Genomic DNA, 22,047 nt, shown 5'->3' on the forward strand with positions numbered 1-22,047 from the left:
ACCTGAATGAACCACATGCTTGCCTTTCTCTTGATTTTTGTCTGCAGCATGGAGGTTCATCCTCTCAGGTAGATGGGGCCCAAACTATAACTAGACTTAAAGGTAAGACCAATGCCTTGGTTTTGGGTCGGATTCACACATTATGCTAAGCCATGATTTAGATTTGATTTAGGTTACAGCAGTGGTGAAATGTAAAATTTGTTACAACCGGTTCTGTGGGCGTGGCTTGGTGGTGGTAGGGGTAATGTGACTGGGTGGGCGTGGCTAACTTTTTTTTTTACTTTTAAAAGCATTTTTTCTACAACCTCTTCAGCCGAAGAGGTTGCAGAAAAAAATGCTTTTAAAATCCTCTGACGATCCCAGCTGAGCCGCACGATCATCAGAGGCTTTTTAAAAAACTTTTAAAAGCATTTTTTCAGCCGAAGAGGTTGTAGAAAAAATGCTTTTAAAAGTAAAAAAAAAAGCCTCATGATTGCGCGGCTCAGCTGGGCATGGGGGGGGGGGGCGCAGGGATTTTTGCTACCGGTTCTCTGAACCACCCGCCTCCATCACTACTGGATCGGGCGATCCGGTCTGAACCGGGAGCATTTCACCCCTGAGTTACAGGACCTCACCTGTTGTGTTTTGCAAACTACAGTTGATGGCTTTGCATGTTCTGTGAACAATTATGATTTTTTTCAATAACCATGGTTAAATCAATTGCCCCCAGAGATAAGGAGAATCCAAGACCTCAGTGCCTTCCGCCGTGCCCTTAAAACCTTCTTTTTCCAGCAAGCCGGGCTGGCCTAATTTTTTAAGTGTTTTTAATTGTTTTGTTTATCGTTTTTAATTAATGGGGCCAAATTTATATATATTTTTAATTGTATTTTAATATTTGTACTTGATGTTTTTACTTGGCTGTTCACCGCCCTGAGTCCTCAGGGAGAAGGGCGGTATACAAATTCAAAATAAAATAAATAAAATAAAATAAAAATAAATAAAGTGTCATTTTATCTGATAATCCAAACAAGATCGGTAAGTAGTACATTGTAACGATAAATGAAATGGAGAACTGAAGATTTCAGAAAGTCCCAAAAAGTTACCTGCTCGGAAGACATTCCTGCATTTCCTGCTTTCAGTCAAGATAATTTAAAGGTAAAGGCAGGATTGTAAAGCTGGATATGGGTTCAAAAATTACCATTTACCAAGGCATGAAATTTGTACCCTTACCCCTAAGCAATCCATAATCTTGATTAATTTCATACTGGATGCAAAGTTGACTTGATCTTTGGTGGGGTTCAGCAAAGAAAGCATGACTTCTTGACTTCTCAACACTTTTTGAGGCCACAAACTATGATCTCCATTCAATAATAGGAGGAATTTGCTTTATCCTTGTCTCTCAGGTAGGTTTCTGATGGTTTTCTGTTGGAGATGATTGGCTTCCGTTGCTTCTCAAAATGGGAGCTTTTTGGTGGCATCCTCCACAGGTCTATTGCATCTTCGGTATTTCTCAACATCTGTATGGAATTGTTGGGGCAAATTTTCAGACCTGGAGTAAGATGCTGCTAATGTGTTGATGGCAACCAGATCTTTTTCTCCATTGACATCCTTACAGTGTGGCTCCCTTGAGCGCCTGTCTGCAGACATTGATGTTTGGATGGAGCTGGTGATTGAAACCAAGCCTATACAAGACAGATGTGTTTGTTTCAGGGGTCAATTCCAGAGAGGAGACAGACATTTGGTTTCCAACTTGAGCCAGCTGTGTCGTTGATACAATCACAGTGGGACTAGGACTAGGACTAGGACTAGGGCTAGGGCTAGGGCTAGGGCTAGGGCTAGGGCTAAGACTAAGACTAAGACTAAGACTAAGACTCTACAAGGTTCCTTTCAACTCTGTTATTCTACGTTATTCAATTCCTACAGAGGTTCCACTGTTCAAACGTAGCTTGTTAATTTTTTGGATTCCTCCTCAACTATTGTTGTTGTTCCTTCCAGCTGTTGCCTTTCTGGTTGCCTACCATCAAAACAAAGCCCTTATTGGTGATCGAGGGCTTCTGCCATGCAAGCTGTACTTGGAGAGTGTGAAGCGCCATTTCAAGGGCAGAATAAACATGGAGACCTTAAGCTATGCCCCAACTTTAATCTGGTTCTTGGATTGGTCCAGCATGGACAGCATCCTTGATGCCTTCGCTCTCATTGGTTTGGCCATCTCGGCATTTGTCCTGGTCACTGGATGTGCCAACATGATTCTCATGGCTGCTGTGTGGATCATCTACCTCTCCTTAATTAACGTGGGACAGATCTGGTAAGCCCACTTGTTTCTTATTTTTCTGCTTTAGAATAGCAGTAGCCTTAACAGACTTATATACCTCCCCTTAGTGCTTTATAGCCCTCTCCAGGGGGTTTACAGAGTCAGCCTCTTGTCCCCCAACAATCTGGGTCCTCATTTTACCGACCTTGGAAGGATGGAAGGCTGAGTCAACCTTGAGCCGGTCAGGATCAAACTCCAGATTGTGGGCAGACTCAGCCTGCAATCCTGCATTCTAACCACTGGGTCACTACAGATTCTGGAGAGTTGGCAAATTTCTCTGATGTGATATCCCCGTTTCCCTTCCTACCTTTAATTGTTTTAGATTTAGTTTGAATTTAAGTGGGAGAGCCAGTTTGGTGTAATGGTTAAACGTGTAGTGTTTCTACCCAGCAAGGTAGAAATAGAAGGTTGGGCATGAAGCCAGTTGGTGACCTTGGGCCAGGGGTTAAATCCTACCGGTTCGGACCGGTTCAGGCGAACCGGCAGGGATTTTGGGCGTCAGTTCGCCAAACTGGTAGTAATCATCCTCCTTGGCCCCACCCACGCCTGGCTGGTCGCCACTCATCTCATCCGGCCGCTCCATATTCCACAGAATTCAATGTTAAATGCAGCAGAGAGAATGTTAACTTTTCTCCCTCCATTCAGAACGGAGCTGCTGCAGTCTGTCCCTTTAAGGTAGTCCCAAAGTGGGAGGGGGCCAGGAGGGAACCATAAAGGGAGCAGCAACTCCGTTCTGAATGGAGGGAGAAAAGTTAGCCTTCTCTCTGCTGCATTTAACTTTGAATTTCACCCCTGCCTTGGGCCAGTCACTTTCTCTCAGTCTTAGGAAAGACGCAATGGCAAACTATTTCTGAAAAATCTTGCCAAGGAAACTGCAGGGACTTGTCCAGGCATTCTTTGGTAATCAGACACAATTGAAAAAAAAAACCAAAAACCTGAAATAGGAAGCTGATAGGTTGCAAAGCAACAGTTTTCCAGAACGCTGCTACTACACTCCAGCATAGGGTTAAATCCTCATTTCTGCCAGCAACTGAGAGAACCTTTATTTAAATAACTTCCTACTCTGTGCTCTTACCACGCCCCTTTTGCACTCAGTTCCCCAGTCTTTCTCTCAGTTGCTGCCAGACTGAGAGGGTTTTTCTCTGTGCTCCGAGGTAAGCGTTAGGCCTTTGTTTATTTTTGATTAGCCCCTTCTTTATTTTCGGTTTGGTAAGGTTTCCCTTTTTCTTTGTAAATTGGATTGTTTTGCCTCCCCGCCTGCCTGCTGTTAGCTGGGTTCGTGCCTGGGTATCCAGGTCGTCCCAGCCAGCGCCTGCGTGCGCTCACAGCTGCCGGTTTCTGTCCCCTCGGGGCGGATCCGGCTCATTGAAGAGTGCCGGTGGATTCGGCTGAGGACTGCGTTCCCCCCCCCCACCGATTGCTTGGGGAGAGAGCTGAGCGGCGGGGCGTCGCAGAAGGCGGTTAGCGGGCGCGCTACCGCCACGGAGCTTCTCAGACGACCGTCCCGTCAGGTGCCTGCGGGCGGCGTCTCGGCCAGCCGCTGGTTTGCCGCGTGGGCTCCGTTCGGGCTTGTATAAGGTTTGCGGAGGGCGCGGCGTGGCTGAACATCGCTCGCCACCCTCCTACATCTGGGCAAACGGCCGGAGACCCCTTCCACGTGGCGACCTAGGGAGAGGCGCCAGAGGGGTGAGGCGGAGGCCGTTGGAGAGCGCGTGGGACCGCAGCATCCCCGCGCTGTAGCCGCGCGGCCGCCATTTTGATTCTCGGGCGGCCGCCATTTTGCCTGACCTCGTGGAGCGGCCCGGCTTCCATTAGATTGCTCGCCTCTAGAGGGCCCATTCTGTGGCGTCTAAAGGCGTGTCACCGCTCGCTCCTTCTCCCAAGACAGGGAGACTTAATTGGCCCCACCAGCTGTTCCCCCCTGTTGGCTGGGGGGGGGCGATTTAAAGGCTATCTGCCCTGCAAAGCTAGTCTTCCTGCCTGGCCTGGGCTAGGGCCCTGAAGTGACTGAGCCCTCTGTGACCCAAATTGTGGGTGGTCTATCCAGTCACTTTCTCTGGGAGGAAAAATTCGCATCTGTCCTTGATCCAGAGAGTTTTGACTGAATGATTATATAAATAAATAAATTAATAAATTACTAAATTAATTAATTAATTAATTAAAAAAAAAAAGCAAGCCACGCCCCCTGGCCACATAGGTGGGCGCCTGGCTTTTATGATGGCGGATTCATCATTTTCCTCTGACGTGGAGCAGGAGGCCAGCCCGGTCAGAGCAAGCAAGTCTCGCAAAAAGCAGCCGGCCAAGCGGTCCAAGGCGGGAGGCCACAAGTCCCGATCCTCTAAGTCTTCTTCTTCAGCGGACAAGGACGAGCTTCGTCGTCATAAGGCCTTGGAGAAACAATGCGAGAAGGCCAGACTAGCTTCAGCTTCCTCGTCAAGCCGGGACACGGGGCTCGCGCTTCAGACTTCTTGCGCTCCCCAAGATCCGGAGCGAAGGGCGGTCCAACCCAGGCCATTGGGGTTGCAGAGGGGCGTGTCCCAGTCGATGCCGGACGTCTCGTTAGTGGGTCTGGATTCCCCACCACCTCCACGACACCAACCGTCTGCCACTTTCACACCTACGGCTGCGGGGCTTCGCTCTGTGGATCAGCCTCCGCCCCCTCCTCAGTATGATTTCCAGTCGATGCTTTCCACCGCCCTGGCATCTATTATGGCGGCTGGCGCTCAAACAGCGGCACTGACTTCCCCTGCGGGGACTGCCTCTGGAGGGTTGGGGACTGCGGGATCTCGCAGGGCCCGCTCCCCATCCCGTATGGACTCTGATTCGTCTGAGACGTCAGATCAGGAGGAGGAGGCGCCAGAGGAACTCGAATTTTCGGAAGATGAAGACCTACCTCCTGACTCCCCGGCTTTCACGGGTTTGTTCCGGCCCGCATTATTCAAGTCCCTACTCCACAAGGCCCGACAGACAACCAATTTGGGGTCGGTGGGGGCTCAACCCCCAGCGTCCCAACCCGAGCCTGGCCCGCACGATGCCTTGTTCAAACAAGTAAAGCAGGAAAAGGATTTCATTCCGTGCCCCCAACTGTTCACGGATGTGTTGCAGGCGCCTTGGGGCCAACCTGGATCGTCTACCGCGCCCAGTAACCTTGACAAGAAATTGTTCTGTTCGGCACCTGAGTTGGATGCAATGTTGGACTTGCCCACTGTGGATGCCCCTGTTGCTAGTCTCACTTCTCATTCAATGGTATCGTCTGATCCTCTTGAAGGTCTAAAATCTGAGGACAGGCGTACCGAACTGGCTTTCCGTAGGTCACATCAAGCAGTTGCTTGGACGGTCAGAACGGCCACAGCTACGTCGTTCTTTAATCGTGCAGCTCTGATTTGGCTGCGTCAGCTCCGAGAACGGCTGCCGCCAGAGGAACGGCGTATGCTTCATGATATCAATAAGATCATCGCTGCCACGGAGTACTCAGCAGACGCCTCGTTGAACTCGGTCAAGTTTGCATCCCGGGCGATGGCAGCTTCCATTACTTCACGCCGTCTGTTCTGGCTTCGCCCGTGGAAGGCGGATATTAAAGCCAAGTGGAAGCTGGCGGCGGCTCCGTATAAGGCCTCCCACCTATTCGGCGCTGCTTTGGATCCGGTCCTGGTGGAGGACAAAGACAAACGTAAAATTATGCCTTCTTCTTCTCGCAAGCAAGACAGGCGCTATACCCCGTACTCGCAGCGTCAGCCCTTTCGGACTTACTCGGGGCAGGGAGGCCCCTCTACTTACAGACCACCGTTCCAGCAGTCGGAACGTTTCACAGACAGGCAACGATTCAGGGACCGGGGCAGACCTCAACCTGCCTCTAAGCGTCCCTACCGCGGGGCCAACTCCAAGCCCTATCGCAGAGGCAAATGACTCACCGACTCCTGGTCCCGTCGGCGGGCGACTTCAATCTTTTCGTCGCCAGTGGGACCTATCCACGTCGGACGAGTGGGTTCGTCGCACGATTTCAAACGGACTCGCGATAGAATTCTTGGATCGACCTCCTCGACGCTTCCTGAGATGTCCCGTACCCCTGTCCATGGACTGTCGCAACCTGATGGAGGAGGAGATCTCACACCTTTTGGAGATCAGGGCGATAGAACCGGTGCCGGTGGATCAACGAGGGACCGGGTTCTATTCGGTCCTGTTTTTGGTACCAAAATCTTCAGGGGGCGTTCGAGGGATTCTCAACCTCAAAGACTTGAATCGTACGGTACGTTACCGTCGATTCAAAATGCACTCCCTTCACTCGATATTGGCTTCGATTCGTCCAGGGGACCTGATGCAGTCGGTGGATTTACGAGAGGCCTATCTGCATGTTCCAGTACTGCCTTCTCATCGTCAATTTCTACGCTTCGAATATGCGGGCGGTCATTACCAATATTGTGCGATGCCGTTCGGGCTTTCTTCGGCTCCCCGTACTTTCACCAAGTTGGTGGCGGTGGTGGCGGCAACACTCAGTGCCATTCCAGTCAGAGCGCTCTGTTACCTGGACGATGTGCTGGTCCTTTCTTCATCCAGACAACGAGCAGTGCGAGACATGGAGCAGGTGATCTCGGCCTTCAGGGAGCACGGCTTCACTATCAACCTGGACAAGAGCCACCTCATTCCCTCAATCTCGATATTACATCTAGGGACTGTGATAGACTCCGGGAGGGGGCAGGTCTTCCTGTCAGAAGACAGAGTGGGAAGCATCCTTTCACTCCTGGACCAGATCTTAGCCCAGAGGTCGGTACCGCTGCTGACGTTGTCCCGGTTGTTGGGGAAGATGGTGTCATGCTTCCGCATTGTGCCGTGGGCGCGCAGGCACTCTCGCCCGTTACAATGGCTCCTGCTCCCCTTTCAGAGAGACCGCAGCTCCAATTCGTCAAAAAAAGGTGTTGATCCCTCCACGAGTTCGCCTATCGCTACGTTGGTGGAAGTCGACGGCCATTCGGAGGGGATGCAACTTTCTGGAGCCGGACCGGATCGTGATCACCACGGATGCCAGTCTCCATGGTTGGGGAGCCCATCTGGAGGCACAAGTGGCACAGGGACAATGGACTACGGCGGAGCGCACTCACAGTATCAACTTGCTGGAGTTACGAGCGATCCGCCTCGCTCTGCTACACTTCAAGTCCCGGATTCGCGGCCGTCACGTTCTAATACTCACGGACAACACGTCTGCCAAGGCGCACGTAAACCGCGAAGGAGGGACGAGGTCGCGGAGCCTGATGCTCGAGTCGGAGCGTCTGTTCAGCTGGGCGGAGATTCATCTGGCATCGATCCGAGCGGACCACATTTCCGGGATAGCCAATACTCGGGCGGACTGGCTCAGCAGAGAAGTGATCGATCAGGCCGAGTGGCAGCTGATTCCCAGTCTGTTTCAGGAAGCGTCACTTCGCTTCGGGCGGCCGGTGGTGGACCTCTTCGCCAGCCCGGCCAACGCACAACTTCCGAGGTTCATCTCTCGATTCCCAACGCCGCTCGCAGAGGACACAGATGCACTGAGATGCAGTTGGCCGGCCGGCCTTCTGTACGCCTTCCCGCCAGTACCATTGATTCAGCGAGTGATCCGGAAGTTGCTGGTGGAGAAGGCAGAGGTGCTGCTGGTGGCGCCGTACTGGCCGCGCAGACAGTGGTTCGCGGACCTTGTGGAACTTTCAACGTCGGCCCCATGGCGAATCCCTCCTCATCGGATTGTCTTGCGTCAAGGGGCCATTCGGCACCCCGAGCCTCAGCGGTTCCAATTGGCCGTTTGGCATTTGAACGCGTTATCCTGAGGAAGGGCCGTTTGCCGGACGAAGTGATTGGGACAATCCAGGCGGCCCGTAGACCTTCTACAACAAGGATTTATGAAGCCTCGTGGAGGGCCTTTTGCTGCTGGTGCGCGGGTGCCCATGTGGATCCGACGTCCGCGACTGTTCAGGATGTTTTGGGTTTCCTGCAAGCGGGGCTGGGCAAAGGCCTGGCTCCGGCTACCCTTCGACGTCAGGTGGCGGCCCTGGCCACCGTGCTTTCCTTTCCTCCGTACGTATCACTGTCCCATCACCCGTGGGTGAGGGAGTTTCTTCATGGAGCTACAAACCTGCGGCCGCCCACCGTTCACCGTTATCCCTCTTGGGATTTGGGGCTGGTTTTACAGGCCCTTACTGTTTCACCGTTTGAGCCGCTGGGTTCTATTTCTTTGAAGTTTCTATCATTCAAAGTAGCTTTCTTAATAGCTATTACGTCGGCTCGGCGCATATCTGAGCTGTCGGCTTTATCCGTACGGAAGGATTTGTGTATTTTCCACGCTAACACCGTTGTGCTTCGACTTGATCCTGCCTTTACCCCCAAGGTTAACTCTTGGTTTCACCGCTCGCAGGAACTGATTCTTCCAGACTTCTGTCCGTCGCCCAGTCATCACCGTGAGGTTCTTTGGCACACGCTGGATGTGCGCAGGGCTCTAAGGCGCTACATTCACAGAACGGAGTCCTTTCGTAAGACGGAGGCGTTGTTTGTTTCGTTTCATCCGGCTTCTATGGGGAAGAAGGTGTCGTCGGCCACCATTGGTCGTTGGATTAAGGCCTGCATTTCTTCGGCTTACGAGAGGCAGGCGCGCCCTGTGCCCGCGAGAATTCAGTCTCATTCGACCCGGAGTGCTGCCACCTCGGCTGCCTGGGCTACCCAGGCATCGGTGTTGGACATTTGCAGAGCTGCCACATGGACTTCCTTGTCGCCGTTTATTCGGCACTATCGCATTGATGCTTACGCTTCGGCGGAGGCGTCTTTTGGTCGGAGAGTTCTGCAGACTGTGGTTTCTGGCCCCTCTGAGGGGAGCGGGGGTTTGCCCGGCCCTGGGAATTAGGCTTGGGTATGTCCCTATGCTGGAGTGTAGTAGCAGCGTTCTGGAAAATGGACGTTGTCTTACCTGAACGTCCCTTTTCGGAACGCTGCGTATACACTCCATTTCCCACCCATTTGGTTTTGTTTCTGTTGGTTGGTGTGTTGTTTCTGGTTGGTTTAATAAACTTGTTGTGTTTCACACGCTGTGTCTTCGTTCAAGACTGGGGAACTGAGTGCAAAAGGGGCGTGGTAAGAGCACAGAGTAGGAAGTTATTTAAATAAAGGTTCTCTCAGTTGCTGGCAGAAATGAGGATTTAACCCTATGCTGGAGTGTATACGCAGCGTTCCGAAAAGGGACGTTCAGGTAAGACAACGTCCATTTCCATCTGAACCTGGGTATAAAGGCCTTTGAAATTCTCTCCTTGGACCTCTTCTTCCTCTGACCAAAAGCCAGAAGAAGAAACACAAAGTCCATCAGGCTGTTATGGTGGCTGCCCAGACTCTCCCTTGCCCAAATCTGTGAGCAGAGAATATGGGCAAGCCATTTAAATAAGTTTTTTCCCCCCAGGGGAAGGAGAGATTCTCCAATTAATTTCTCAAAGCTTGCCCTTCTCAAAGGGCAAGGCTCTTGGACATTTCTTCTGAGACCATCTCTTGAGAAGCAAAGAAGATGGGGAGAGCGATCTCAGGAAGGAGTCCTGAAACTTTTCACCCTAGCAGGAAATTTGCTCTAGAAGTCCTTTGAGTAAATCCGAATGATAGAACAAAATAGAACTTATATGTTTCTTAATTTTATCCTGGCTTTTTGTTCAGGAGGTGGACTATCTAGCACTGCGTTTTTATTTTTAAAAAAAGGTGGACTGAGAGTTGCTGGCTTGCATAGGTGACATTGTATTTGTATAATATTTATATTATAAATATACTAACATTTAAATATATTTGTATAATGTATATATGGGATGAGAGCGAATATTTGACTCGAACTCATGCCTAGAGGTTCTGTGGTCAAGGAAGGACTTGAATGTCTATGGAGATTCTCAGTCATCCAGGTCATGGTTGTCTCAAAAGTGCTTTTTCAAAAGGCAACTGGATTTTATTTTTCCTTGAAGACATTTTGCATCTCATCCAAGAAGCTTCTTCAGTTCTGACTGAAGAAATGAAGAAGCTTCTTGGATGAAACGTCTTCTAGGAGAAACAAAATCCAGTTGCCTTTTGAAAAAAAGCACCTTTGGACGGGACTTGAATCCAGATCTCCCCTCTTCAGGGGTGGGCTGCTGAGGGTTCGCAGGGGTTCGGGAGAACCACTAGCTAAGATTCTGTGCAGTTCGGAGAACCCCCAAATCCCACTCCTGGCTGGCCCCGCCCAACCCCTCCCCTCCCAGGAGTCTCCACCCAACCCATTTTGGATGCAGGTAAGTACAGGGCGTGCACGGAGGCTCAGGAAGGGCGAAAAACAGGCCTACCGGAAGTTTGGGCCTCCAGAGGGCCTCCAGAGCCTGGGGAGGCTGTTTTCATCCTCTCGGAGGCTCGAGGAAAGCCTCCAGAGCCCAGGGAGGGCAAAAACGCCCCACACCATGGTGCAGGAGGCTGACTAGGCCACGCCCATCATGGCCCCGCCAACCCAGCAACCGGGCAGACAACCCCTTGCTAAAATTTTTGAAGCCCACCCCTGCCCCTCTTCCAACACCTTCCCCACTACTCCCCATTGGCTCTTTGTCCAGCAACTCTTTTGAGACATTTCTATTTCCAGGGAAGCTTCTATTCTCTCCACCAGTTGCATTTATGGTAAACTTCTCAACACCAGTGAGCAGCCTAGGAATATTCTGAGCAGTTTGCCTTTCAGTAAATCCAGTAAAACTTCGTGACTGACTAAGTCCACTGCGGAGGAAATTTTGTGGTGCCAAAATTCCTGTTGGCTTACTGGCTTGGACCAATTGTCTGATCTGGTTCTAAAGAACCTTCGAAAGAATTGGAAGGAGAACACAGCTAAGAAAAGAAGAGGGGTTGCTTTCCTAGAAAAAGGGGGCAGTGGGTGGTTTTCAGCGAAAAGGTCTTAGCAACGTGCAAAAGAATTCAAAGTTGTGATGTAATGTAGGATTTGAGGATTTTCAAGTTACAGCTTGGAATGTCAGGGGGTTTGCTGCATTTCTCAGATACGTCTTCCTATAAAAAATGAGGATGTTTATTACATAGGAAATCAAGAAACGCCCTTCTGCGTTGCAAAAACCATTTTATAAATGTGAAGGCATAGGAGCTTCGGCTGTTCTCCTGGATGGGGAAGTGAAATGCCCTGAGTGAGTCACATCTTCCATAGAACTGATAGGCGCATCAAACTCTTCCGTGGAGGGAGCAGCTTCTGAACAGAGAGTGTTACGCTCCCTTGACTGACTGCTGTGCACACTTGCTCTCCCAAACGGAGCCGAGTGTGTTGCTTGCAACCTTCTTTCTCGCGTGACATCTTTTGAAAAGCAGTTCCTTTCATGCACACGGTTCACTCTAGCACTGTGGTTTTTTTTTTTTTTTTTTTTTAGAAATTGCTTTGGATATTTGAGACCGGATTGTTAGGCTAAGGTTACTTGGGGTAACCGCTCCCCTGCTCTGTTTGTGCAAAGTGGACAGAGTCAGGGTTAGACCAGGTAACTTATGGCAACTGGTAGCTTTAATGAGCAAGAGTTAATGGCAGTTTGATCAAGGGTGATGATAAGACAAGGAAGAGAAATTTCTCTTTTACCCCACTCTCCATTTATCTTCATTTTAGTGATAGCACAATATGGGAAAGAGCTGTGTGAAAGGATCCTGTTCCTGAGATTATTTGGTTGTGGTTATATTCGGTGTTCGTTTTTAAAAATAATTTAAATTCCCGGCAAGGGGTTAAGACCGTGTCATTATTGTTGTTTTTACACGGCAATGACAGTTGCTTAGAGAGATGGTTGTGGATGATGCAAATGGGAGTTTGGGGTGATCATTAGTACCCTCTCCCCCAGGGGTGAAATGCTCCCGGTTCGGACCGGATCACCTGATCCGGTAGCGATGGCGGGTGGTGGTTCGGAGTACTGATAGCAAAAATCCCTGCGGCCCCACCCCATGCCCAGCTGAGCCATGTGATCACTACAGGCTATTTTTTTTCCTTTTAAAAGCATTTTTTCTACAAACTCTTCGGCCGAAAAAATGCTTTTAAAAGTAAAAAAAAAAAGCCTCTGATGATTGCGCGGCTCAGCTGGGATCGTCAGAGGCTTTTAAAAGCATTTTTTCTGCTTCGGCCGAAGAGGTTGTAGGAAAAAAAAAGACTTTAAAAGCCTCTGGTGATCCCAGCTGAGTTGCCTGATCGTCAGAGGCTTCTAAAAGCATTTTTTTTCTGTAACCTCTTAAGGTTGTAGAAAAAATGCTTTTAAAAGTAAAAAAAAAAAGTTGGCCACGCCCACCCAGTCACATTACCCCCCCAAGCCACGCCCACAGAACTGATAGTAACAAATTTTAGATTTCACCCCTGCCCTCCCCCTATTCTGATTGTAAACTCCAGTGGAAGTTGGACCTGTGGGTAGGTTCTAGGAAGAAATAATTTTATTTTTATCTTCCACAGTAGCTGGAAATTCCCATGTTTGTTTTCTTTGAAAGCCCTTCTGACGAATCCTCTTGAGCCAGTTGTGCCTCATTCTTGAAATTGAAGTTTAAGAAAGTAAAGACCCTTGAGTGAAGCTTGACCCATGCTGACCACATGAAATAAAATGTTTCCTTTTCCCAGGAAATGTCCCAAAGTGCCTCAGTGACTCTAGAAAGACTCATCCGGCGAGGTGGCAGCTCTCAAGCTGGTCTTGAAAAGTTAAGTGAGGTTTAGTCCAGCAGGGTCCTCGACTTAAGACTGACTATTCAAAATTACGATAGTGCTGATCAAAGTTACGATAGTGCTGAAAAAAGTCCAGTCCAGTTAACAATTGGCCTAACCACCAACATGACTGCAATTCTGGCACTTGGCAGCTAGGTTGCATATACAGGTGGTTCTCGAGTTACGGCCACAATTGAGCCCGGAATTTCTGTTGTTATGTGAGACATTTGTTGAGTGAGTTTTTGTGCCATTTTATGACCTTTCTTGCCACAGGGAATCACTGCTGTTTTTTTTTTTAAAAAAAATTTCTTGTTGTAAATTGTAATATTTAATAAAATTACTTATTAAGGTGCAGTAGAGGCCATAACAGAGAAAGGTGAATTGGCCAAGATTACATTGTTTTATTAGTGGCACCTGGAGTGGAGAAGAAGTAGCTTTTAGAGAGAAAACTGTGAAGATGCAGTACAGGTAGTCCTTGATTTACAACCACAATTGAGCCCAAAATTTCTGTTGTTAAGCGAGACATTTGTTGAATGAGTTTTGTCCCATTTTACGACCTTTCTTGCCACGGTTGTTAAGTGAATTACTGCAGTTGACAAGTTAAGGTTGTTATGTGAATCTGGCTTCCCCATTGACTTTCCTTGTTAGGAGGTCGCAAAAGGGACCCTGCAACCGTCATAAGTATGATTCCATTGTCAAGCATATGAATTTTGATCATGGGACCATGGGGAAGCTGCAACAGTCGTGTGAAAAATGGTCATAAGTCACTTTTTTCAGTGCCGTTGTAACTTGGAATGGTCACTAAACGAACTGTTGTAAGTCGAGGACTATCTGTATTCTAGAACAGGGGTCTCCAACCTTGGCCACTTTAAGACTTTGTGGACTTCAATTCCCAGAGTTCCTCAGCCAGCAAAGCTGGCTGAGGAACTCTGGGAGTTGAAGTCCACAAGGTCTTAAAGTGGCCAAGGTTGGAGACCCCTGTTCTAGAAATCTTCCTTCTGGTTAGTGGTCACGGTGCACGAGCTGCTTTTCATTTTTGTCTTTAAGCCACAAGTCTTCTGTTTCTGCTCATGATGTCTCTGTTTACCTTGGCTCTCCTGCTCCTCAGATCCTCTTGTCAATCCTTTTGCAGGCTTATCTTGGATCACTTTCTCCATACTTCCTCTCTCTTTGGCTAGACTCTGCCACCCACTCTGCTCACGGAAAGAGATCCAAGCCGGGGGAGACCCAGTTCTTCTGCGGCTCTGGATGGGTTGGGGAACGGAATGAATTTTCTCTTCTCCACACCAGAAAGAGCCACAGCAAGATCTTGAAGTTGTCCACCCAGTTTGAGCTTCCCTCTTCCCGTGAATTGACCCCACCGTGTCCCTTCCAGAGGAGGAATTCTGGTTTGCTACTGATGTGCTGACCGGAAAGCAAGAGGGGTGGGGGCTCTCACGCAGACAGAAACATCTGGAGAGGTTTTCCTTGGCACCCAAATCCGTGCACCTGGATGGACAACTCAAGTCTTTTGTTTGCTAGCCTGTGCTGTGTCTTCCTTGTTGGAATCAAAACCTTCCGTTGTTGGATGGGCAGCATGAAGTTAGTAATGGGAAGCCAGTTCAAAGGTAGATAAATGGAGCTTCCCCCCTTTCATTTCTGCCAAGTGAGGAGCAATTTATTCTTTTTAAGTCCCTTATTTTAATTTTTAAACCATCTATCTGTTTGTTTTGGGGTAGGAGATTTCAGACACCAAACGCTGTTGATTTCACTGCAAGTTCTTTTCAACTTCCGTCCAACTGGTGAGAGGATGTTGGTGGGATTGTCCTAGTTTTTTATTTTTTAATCCTTTCTTCTTCTTTTTTTCCCTGGTCCAAAGGGAGACACTTCTGGTACGGTTGCATTTGTTTCCTTTAAAGGCCCGTCTCTAGAGGAGAGCCTACAACTGTTTACATGTCTTCATATTTCCTTCTTCATTGTCTTGTTGTTAGTCGCAAAGTGTGTCCGACCCATCGCAACCCCATGGACAACGTTCCTCCAGGCCTTCCTGTCCTCTACCATCCTCTGGAGTCCATTTAAGCTCACACTGACTGCTTCAATGACTCCATCCAGCCACCTCGTTCTCTGCCGTCCCCTTCTTCTTTTGCCCTCCATCGTTCCCAGCATTAGGCTCTTCTCCAGGGAGTCCTTCCTTCTCATTAGGTGGCCAAAGTATCTGAGTTTCCTCTTCAGGATCTGGCCTTCTAAAGAGCAGTCAGGGTTGATCTCCTCTAGGACCGACCGGTTGGATCGCTTTGCAGTCCAAGGGGCTTGCAGGAGCCTTCTCCAGCACCAGAGTTCAAAGGCCTCCATTCTTTGGCGCTCAGCCTTCCTTATGGTCCAACTTTCACAGCCGAACATTGCAACTGGGAAAACCATAGCCTTGACTGTATGCACTTTAGTTGGCAGGGTGATGTCTCTGCTTTTTAGTACGCTCTCTAGATTTGCCACAGCTTTCCACCCCAGGAGCAAGCGTCTTTTAATTTCTTGACTGCAGTCCCCATCAGTGACCTTGGAGCCCAGGAAAATAAAATCTGCCACTACCTCCATTTCTTCCCCATCTATTTGCCATGAATTGAGAGGGCCGGGTGCCATGATCATGGTCTTCATTGTCTAGCCCAGGGGTCCTCAAACTTGGCAGCTTTAAGACTTGTGGACTTCAACTCCCAGAATTGAATTCAGAATTCAATTCAGAGCTGGGACTTCAACTCCCAGCTCTGCTGGCTGGAGAATTCTGGGACTTGAAGTCCACAAGTCTTAAAGCTGCCAAGTTTGAGGACCTCTGGTCTAGCCTACAATATATATGAAAATTCCCCATTGCTTTGATCCCCAGAAGGAAAACACTCTCAATGTGCAGAGGGGCTTCTAATTTCCCAAAAACACCTTCTCTAGAGTAACATCTTTTGTCCATCTTGTGGGTCCTAAGAGTCCCCAGGAACTCTGTCTGTAAGCCTCTGTGCCCATCTACTGCAACGACCTGGTGTTACACAAACCACGAAGTACAAAGGCCCAAGCTGCTCCCTTGAGCAAATAGATTTAGTGAGTTAAAGGAGTTGGAGCACCACAAATATGTCTCAGAAGACATGTTCAGGGAGAAAAGGATATGTTTTAAGATCCTTGGCATGGGAGAGAGGGTGTGAAGTGAGGTTTAGAACTATAGGAGTCAACTAGTAGAAGCTCAGGGTATAAAATTTATTATCTGGTTTCCCAAGGATGTGAATTGGATGTGCACCAAGGATTACTGTAATTTCTAGCTTTTCTGACACAACTTGAAAAGCCATCAGGAGGCAAAATGGGGTCACACTTATTCTACTCTCACCCTGCGTCCCTGAGAGAATTATGTATTATCTCATACTGTATACGGCCTTATCTGTTATAGGGTAATAATGAATACAGGTAGTCCTTTTTTAGCAATTGCCTCATACAGCAACTGTTTGCAGCAACAATAGTGACAAAAAAATAACTTTGCAACCAATTCTTACATTTATGACCTTCACAGGCAGAGCAAAGGAAAGCTGAAAGTTAAGGAAAGCTGAATGTAAGATCATAAGCCCAGTCACTTAGTGACCATTTTGCTTAATGATCAGATTAACAGAGTTGGAAGGTACCTTGTAGGCAGTGGTGAAATGTAAAATTTGTTACTACCGGTTCTGTGGGCGTGGCTTGGTGGTGGTGGGGGTAATATGACTGAGTGGCCATTTTTTTTTACTTTTAAAACCATTTTTTCTACAACCTCTTCCACTGAAGAGGTTGTAAAAAAAAATGCTTTTAAAGCCTCTGACGATCCCAGCTGACTTGCCTGATCATCAGAGGCTTTTTTTTTTACTTTTAAAAGCATTTTTTCGACCAAAGAGGTTGTAGAAAAAAATGCTTTTAAAAATAAAAAAAAAAGCCTCTGATGATTGCGCTGCTCACCTGGGCAAAGGGGGGGGGGCAGGGATTTTTGCTATCGGTTCTCCTAACCACCCGCTACCGGATCAGGCGATCCGGTCCAAACCAGGAGCGTTTCACCCCTGCTTGTAGGTCATCTAGTCCAACCCCCCCCGCCCAAGCAGGAGACCCTACACTATTTCTGAGCGAAGACAGTCCAGTCTCTTGAAAGGTTCCAGTGATGAAGCTCCCATAACTTCTGAAGGCAACCATCGGTTGATTGTTCTCACTGTCAGAAAATTTCTCCTTAATTCCAGGTTGAATCTCTCCTTGATCAGTTTCCATCTATGATTCCTTGTCTGGCCTTCGGATGCTTTAGAAAATAGCTTTACCCCTTCCTCTCTGTGGCAGCCCCTCAAATATTGGAAGACTGCTATCATATCTCCCTTGGTCCTTCTCTTCACTAGACTAGCCATGCCCAGTTCCTGCAACCGTTCTTCGTATGTTTTAGCCTCCAGTCCTCTCATCACCCTGATTGCTCTTCTCTGCACTCTTTCCAGAGTCTCAAAATCTTTTTTATATACTGCTCAAACAAATAAAGGGAACACAAGCAGAAGACATCCGAGATCTGAATGAATGAAATAGCCTTATTAAATACTTTGTTCGTTACATACAGTAGTTTTGTGTTCCCTTTAGATGTTTGAGCAGTGTATAAACTACTGTATGTAACGAACAAAGTATTTAATAAGGCTATTTCATTCATTCAGATCTCGGATGTCTTCTGCTTGTGTTCCCTTTATTTGTTTGAGCAGTATAGTTTGGTGACCAAAGCTGGATGCAATATTCTAGGTGTGGTCTTACTAAGGTTGCCAAACCAATTGTGGTTGCTAAATACCGACTACCTGTGCAATTTGTGGATAAGCATGGAAATAACATCCTTATCCACAAATTGTACAGGTAGTTCTTATAACATATTTTTAAAATGTATGTGCTGAACATTGTTTATATTTAAAAACATTTCTAACTGAAGAAGACCCAGATCAACCCTTTTAAAAGGGTAATTCTTAGGACTGTTACTATTGTTCTTCTTCCAAAACCGATTTTTGTGTTTGTGTTCAGAAACTCCCTACCAAGGGCACCTGTCTCACTTCCTCATTAATAACTTCCAGAAGGTGGTAAATTACAGTAAATTCCTTTTCAGAAAGTGTGCACTTTCAATTAAATCTTCTGTTTTAATCTGGGCCCTTCAGTGTTTCAGTAGCTTGACTCCTGCTGCATTGTGTTTTTATGCTGCAGTTCTTTTGTTATGGGGTGATTTAAAGAAGTAGGAAGTTTTTAATGCTTAAGCTAAGTATTAACATAAGCTGCCTAGACCTTTTTTGGGGGATAAGAGGGCCTTTGCACGGATGGAATAGTTTCTAAGGCAGGGGTCCTCAACAGAGGTGGGTTTCAACAGGTTCTGACCAGTTCTGGAGAACCAGTAGCAGAAATTTTGAGTAGTTTGGAGAACCGGTAGTAAAAATTCTGACTGGCCCCACCCCCATCTATTCTCTGCCTCCCGACTCCCAGCTGATTGGGAGGAAATGGGGATTTTGCAGCAACCTTCCCCTGGATTGGGGAGGGAATGGTGATTTTACAGTAACCTTCCCCTGGAGTGGGTTGGGAATGGAGATTTTACAGTATCCTTCCCCTGCCATGCCCACCAAGCCACACCCACAGAACTGGTAGTAAAAAATTTTGGAACCCACCACTGGTCCTCAAACTACGGCCCGCGGGCCAGATATGGCCCGTTGAAGCCATTAATCTGGCCAGCGCAGAACCATGATGCTGCCCCGCCCACATCACCCCACCTACCCACCGGCCCCCACCTGCTTTCTGGAGGCCCGGGAGGCCAAAACGGGCCAGTTTTTTGCCTCCCCGGCTTCCAGAGAGGGAGAGAGGCACACACAAACACACACACACACACAGAAAAACAGAAGTCCCTCATACATACCCCAAGGCAGCCACATCCCTTCACTAACCTGCTTTCCACCCTTAGGAGCATAACAAATTAAAGTTTAATTTGTGTGTATTGTTTGGGCTGCTAAATTGGCCACGCCCACCCAGTCACATGACCACCTAGCCACACCCACCCAGCTGGTCCGGCCCCCCCAACAGTCTGAGGGACCATGATTTGGCCCCCTGTTTAAAAAGTTTGAGGACCCCTGTTCTAAGGCATTAGACCAGTGGTCTCCAACCTTGGCAACTATAAGACTTGTGGACTTCAACTCCCAGAATTCCTCAGCCAGCAAAGTTGGCTGAGGAATTCTGGGAGTTGAAGTCTACAAGTCTTAAAGTTACCAAGGTTGGAGACCCCTGCATTAGACCCTTTCCATGGGATCACAGCAAGCCAGCCAAAATCAAACCTGGTTTTCCAGGTATCGCCAGCACTGCCATCTCAAGATGGGAAGAACCTACCTAGTGTGTTCTTCTCAAGATAGGTGTCCAGTGGGCCTTCATTTGGAGACATTGGGGAGCCTAGCATCCAGGGGTGAAATCCAGCAGGTTCTGACAGGTTCTGGAGAACTGGTAGCGGAAATTTTGAGTAGTTCGGAGAACCGGTAAATGCCACCTCTGGCTGGTCCCAGAGTGGGGTGGGAATGAAGATTTTGCAGTATCCTTCTCACAGGAATGGGGATTTTTCAATATCCTTCCCCCTGGAGTGGGGTGGGAATAGGGATTTTGCAGTATCCTTCCCCTGCCGCACCCACCAAGCCACGCCTACCAAGCCACACCACGCCCACCAAGCCACGCCCACAGAACCGGTAGTAAAAAAAAAGTGGATTTCACCACTGCTAGCATCCATAATTATTTCTTTTTTTTTTTTAATTGAAAAAGTTTTACAAATACATTTTCTCCCCAATTCCCCCCCCCAACCCTCCCTAACCCCTCCTAACCCTCCCTAACCCCCCCTCCCTAACCCCCCCCTAACCCTCCCCTCCCCCCCGGACTTCCACAGAATATAATCCAAATCAAAGACATATTTTATAAAACTTGAACCCCTCCACCCCCTATATATTTTTCACATTTTCACAATTCAATTATTCTATCACTATATAATACATTCAATTAAAAGCTATCTGATATTTCCTAGTTTGATATTTATTCTGCACATAATCTATCCACTTTTTCCACTCCCATACATAAGTCTCTTGTGTCCGATCTTTTAAATATGCTGAAATCTTCGCCATCTCTGCAAAACTAGCCATCTTCAACAGTGGGCATAGCATCATTTTTCCAATATTGACCTATCAGTAACCTCGCTGCTGTTATCATATACAATATCAGCTTTACTTCACCCAATGTAAAACCCTTAACTATACCCAATAAAAACAATTGTGGAGAGAACTGAATTTTTTTCTTCAGAACATTTTGCATGACCCACCAAATTTTTATCCAAAAAGACTTCACTTTCTTACAAGTCCACCACATATGGTAATATGTGGCATCTAAGCAATCACATCTCCAGCATTTTGGTTGAACATTAGGATACATACACGATAATTTCTTAGGATCTAAATGCCACCTATAAAACATTTTATAAAAGTTTTCCCTCAAGTTCTGCGACTGTGTAAATTTAACATTCTGAATCCATAATTATTTCTTGATTGTGGCTCCAGGTTGATACAGTAAGCTTTTTACCTGTGGCTGGATTAACAGCTACTCCGATGATTTTTTTTTTTTTTTAAGTTGGAACCAAACTCATCTAGACAATATTTGCTTGACCCTGTCAAGGACAATAGGGTAGGACTGTTTGTTTGTGTTTTCTTGTTGATTATAGTGGCATTAAAAAAAAAATCAGAAGAAAGAAACCACATTATTTGATGGCAGCAAATAATTTGCCAATTTGATGAACTTAGATAGAAGATCTTGCTTTTTTTTTTAAAGGGGTATTTTGCATCATGCTTGCTATTTCCAAAAAAGCAACTTTGCATGATAAACAACAACATAATACTCCTTTCTTAAAATTGCATTTGCTTTGCTTCTTTGGCAATCTTGGATAAACTTCCAAGATTTCCTTTGTTTAATCAGAAGACACCGAGTTGCCTTCTCCAGCCCTTTTCTTTCTAGTGGGAAAAAGAAAAAAAGATTTCTAGAAACTTAAACTCAAAGTTAAAAGATCCCGGGGGGTCCATCCTTCCTGTAGAGGAAGCAGATTTTGGCACCTCTTTCTGATATGAGTGGGGAGGGGGGGAGAGGGCCGGAGGACCACGGGGTATCGGTTTCAAAGACGGCTGTGTGTGCAGCCGATAGGACATATTAATGAAGCACAGATTAGTACCATGTGACTCAGTCACGGCGTTGTCAAGCAAGCAGCGCTAGCGAGGCTAATCAGAAGCATATTTTCGGTTCCCGAAATTGCATCTTAGTGATAGCTGATGTCAAAAGGGAGTAATTATCATCCCCGGCTTGATAATGAGGGTTTCGCGGGGATCCTGGGCCGTGGACCTCGGCTTCGGAAAGATCAGATGCTGATGGGAAAGAAATCATCAGGCTACAGAAGAACCGAGAAGTCCCAACTTCAAATATGAATGTTTGGTTCCTCGTGTTCAGCGCTCTTTTTTAGCTGGTTGTCATCCTGATGATGATGATGATGATGATGATGATGATGATGATGATGATGAAACACTTAAGCCAGTGTTCCTCCACTCTTGGCAAGTTTTAGATGTGTGGACTACAGCTCCCAGAATTCTCCAGCCAGCATGGGAGGGTTCCGGCTAGGGAATCCTGGGAGCTTGAAGTCCACACATCGTAAAGTTGCTATGGTTGAGACACAACTGCTCCAAGGAAAGTTGGTGTCCCGGGGGATCACGTCATCCCCTTTTGCGACCTATTATCCCTGCGATAAGGATAATATAAGCAACTACGGATAGTCCTCGACCTATGACCAAAATTTATGTCGCTAAGTGAGACATAAAGGAGGAGGGGAATCACGTGATCCCTGGGACACTGCGACCGTCATAAATATGAACCAGTTGCCAAGCAGCTGAATGTAAATCCCATGACCATGGGGATGCTGCAATGGTCATAAGTGTGAAATGCGGTCATAAGTCACTTTTTCAGGGCTGTTGTAAGTTCGAAGGGTCACTAAATGAACTGTTGTAAGTTGAGGCCTATCTGTACTTCGCACGGCTGTACCCTCTTTCTCTTCTGCCATCCAAGCAGT

At 47.5% G+C, this 22,047-nt stretch overlaps 1 protein-coding gene across 1 annotated transcript in view; it reads left to right on the forward strand.

Annotated features, from left to right (window-relative positions):
* LMF1 (lipase maturation factor 1) overlaps positions 1-22,047 on the forward strand; it is a 149,170-nt gene that overhangs the window by 12,169 nt on the left and 114,954 nt on the right. The window contains exons 2-3 of the mRNA XM_070955091.1: positions 1,975-2,284; positions 5,354-5,364. Of these exons, the coding sequence (XP_070811192.1) occupies positions 1,975-2,284; positions 5,354-5,364 (321 nt within the window). The remainder of the gene's footprint in view (positions 1-1,974; positions 2,285-5,353; positions 5,365-22,047) is intronic.

This window comes from Pituophis catenifer, unplaced genomic scaffold (genome assembly GCF_029215685.1).
Source record: "Pituophis catenifer annectens isolate HBS135680 unplaced genomic scaffold, rPitCat1.0.hap2 SCAF_16, whole genome shotgun sequence".
Taxonomy (NCBI): domain Eukaryota; kingdom Metazoa; phylum Chordata; class Lepidosauria; order Squamata; family Colubridae; genus Pituophis; species Pituophis catenifer.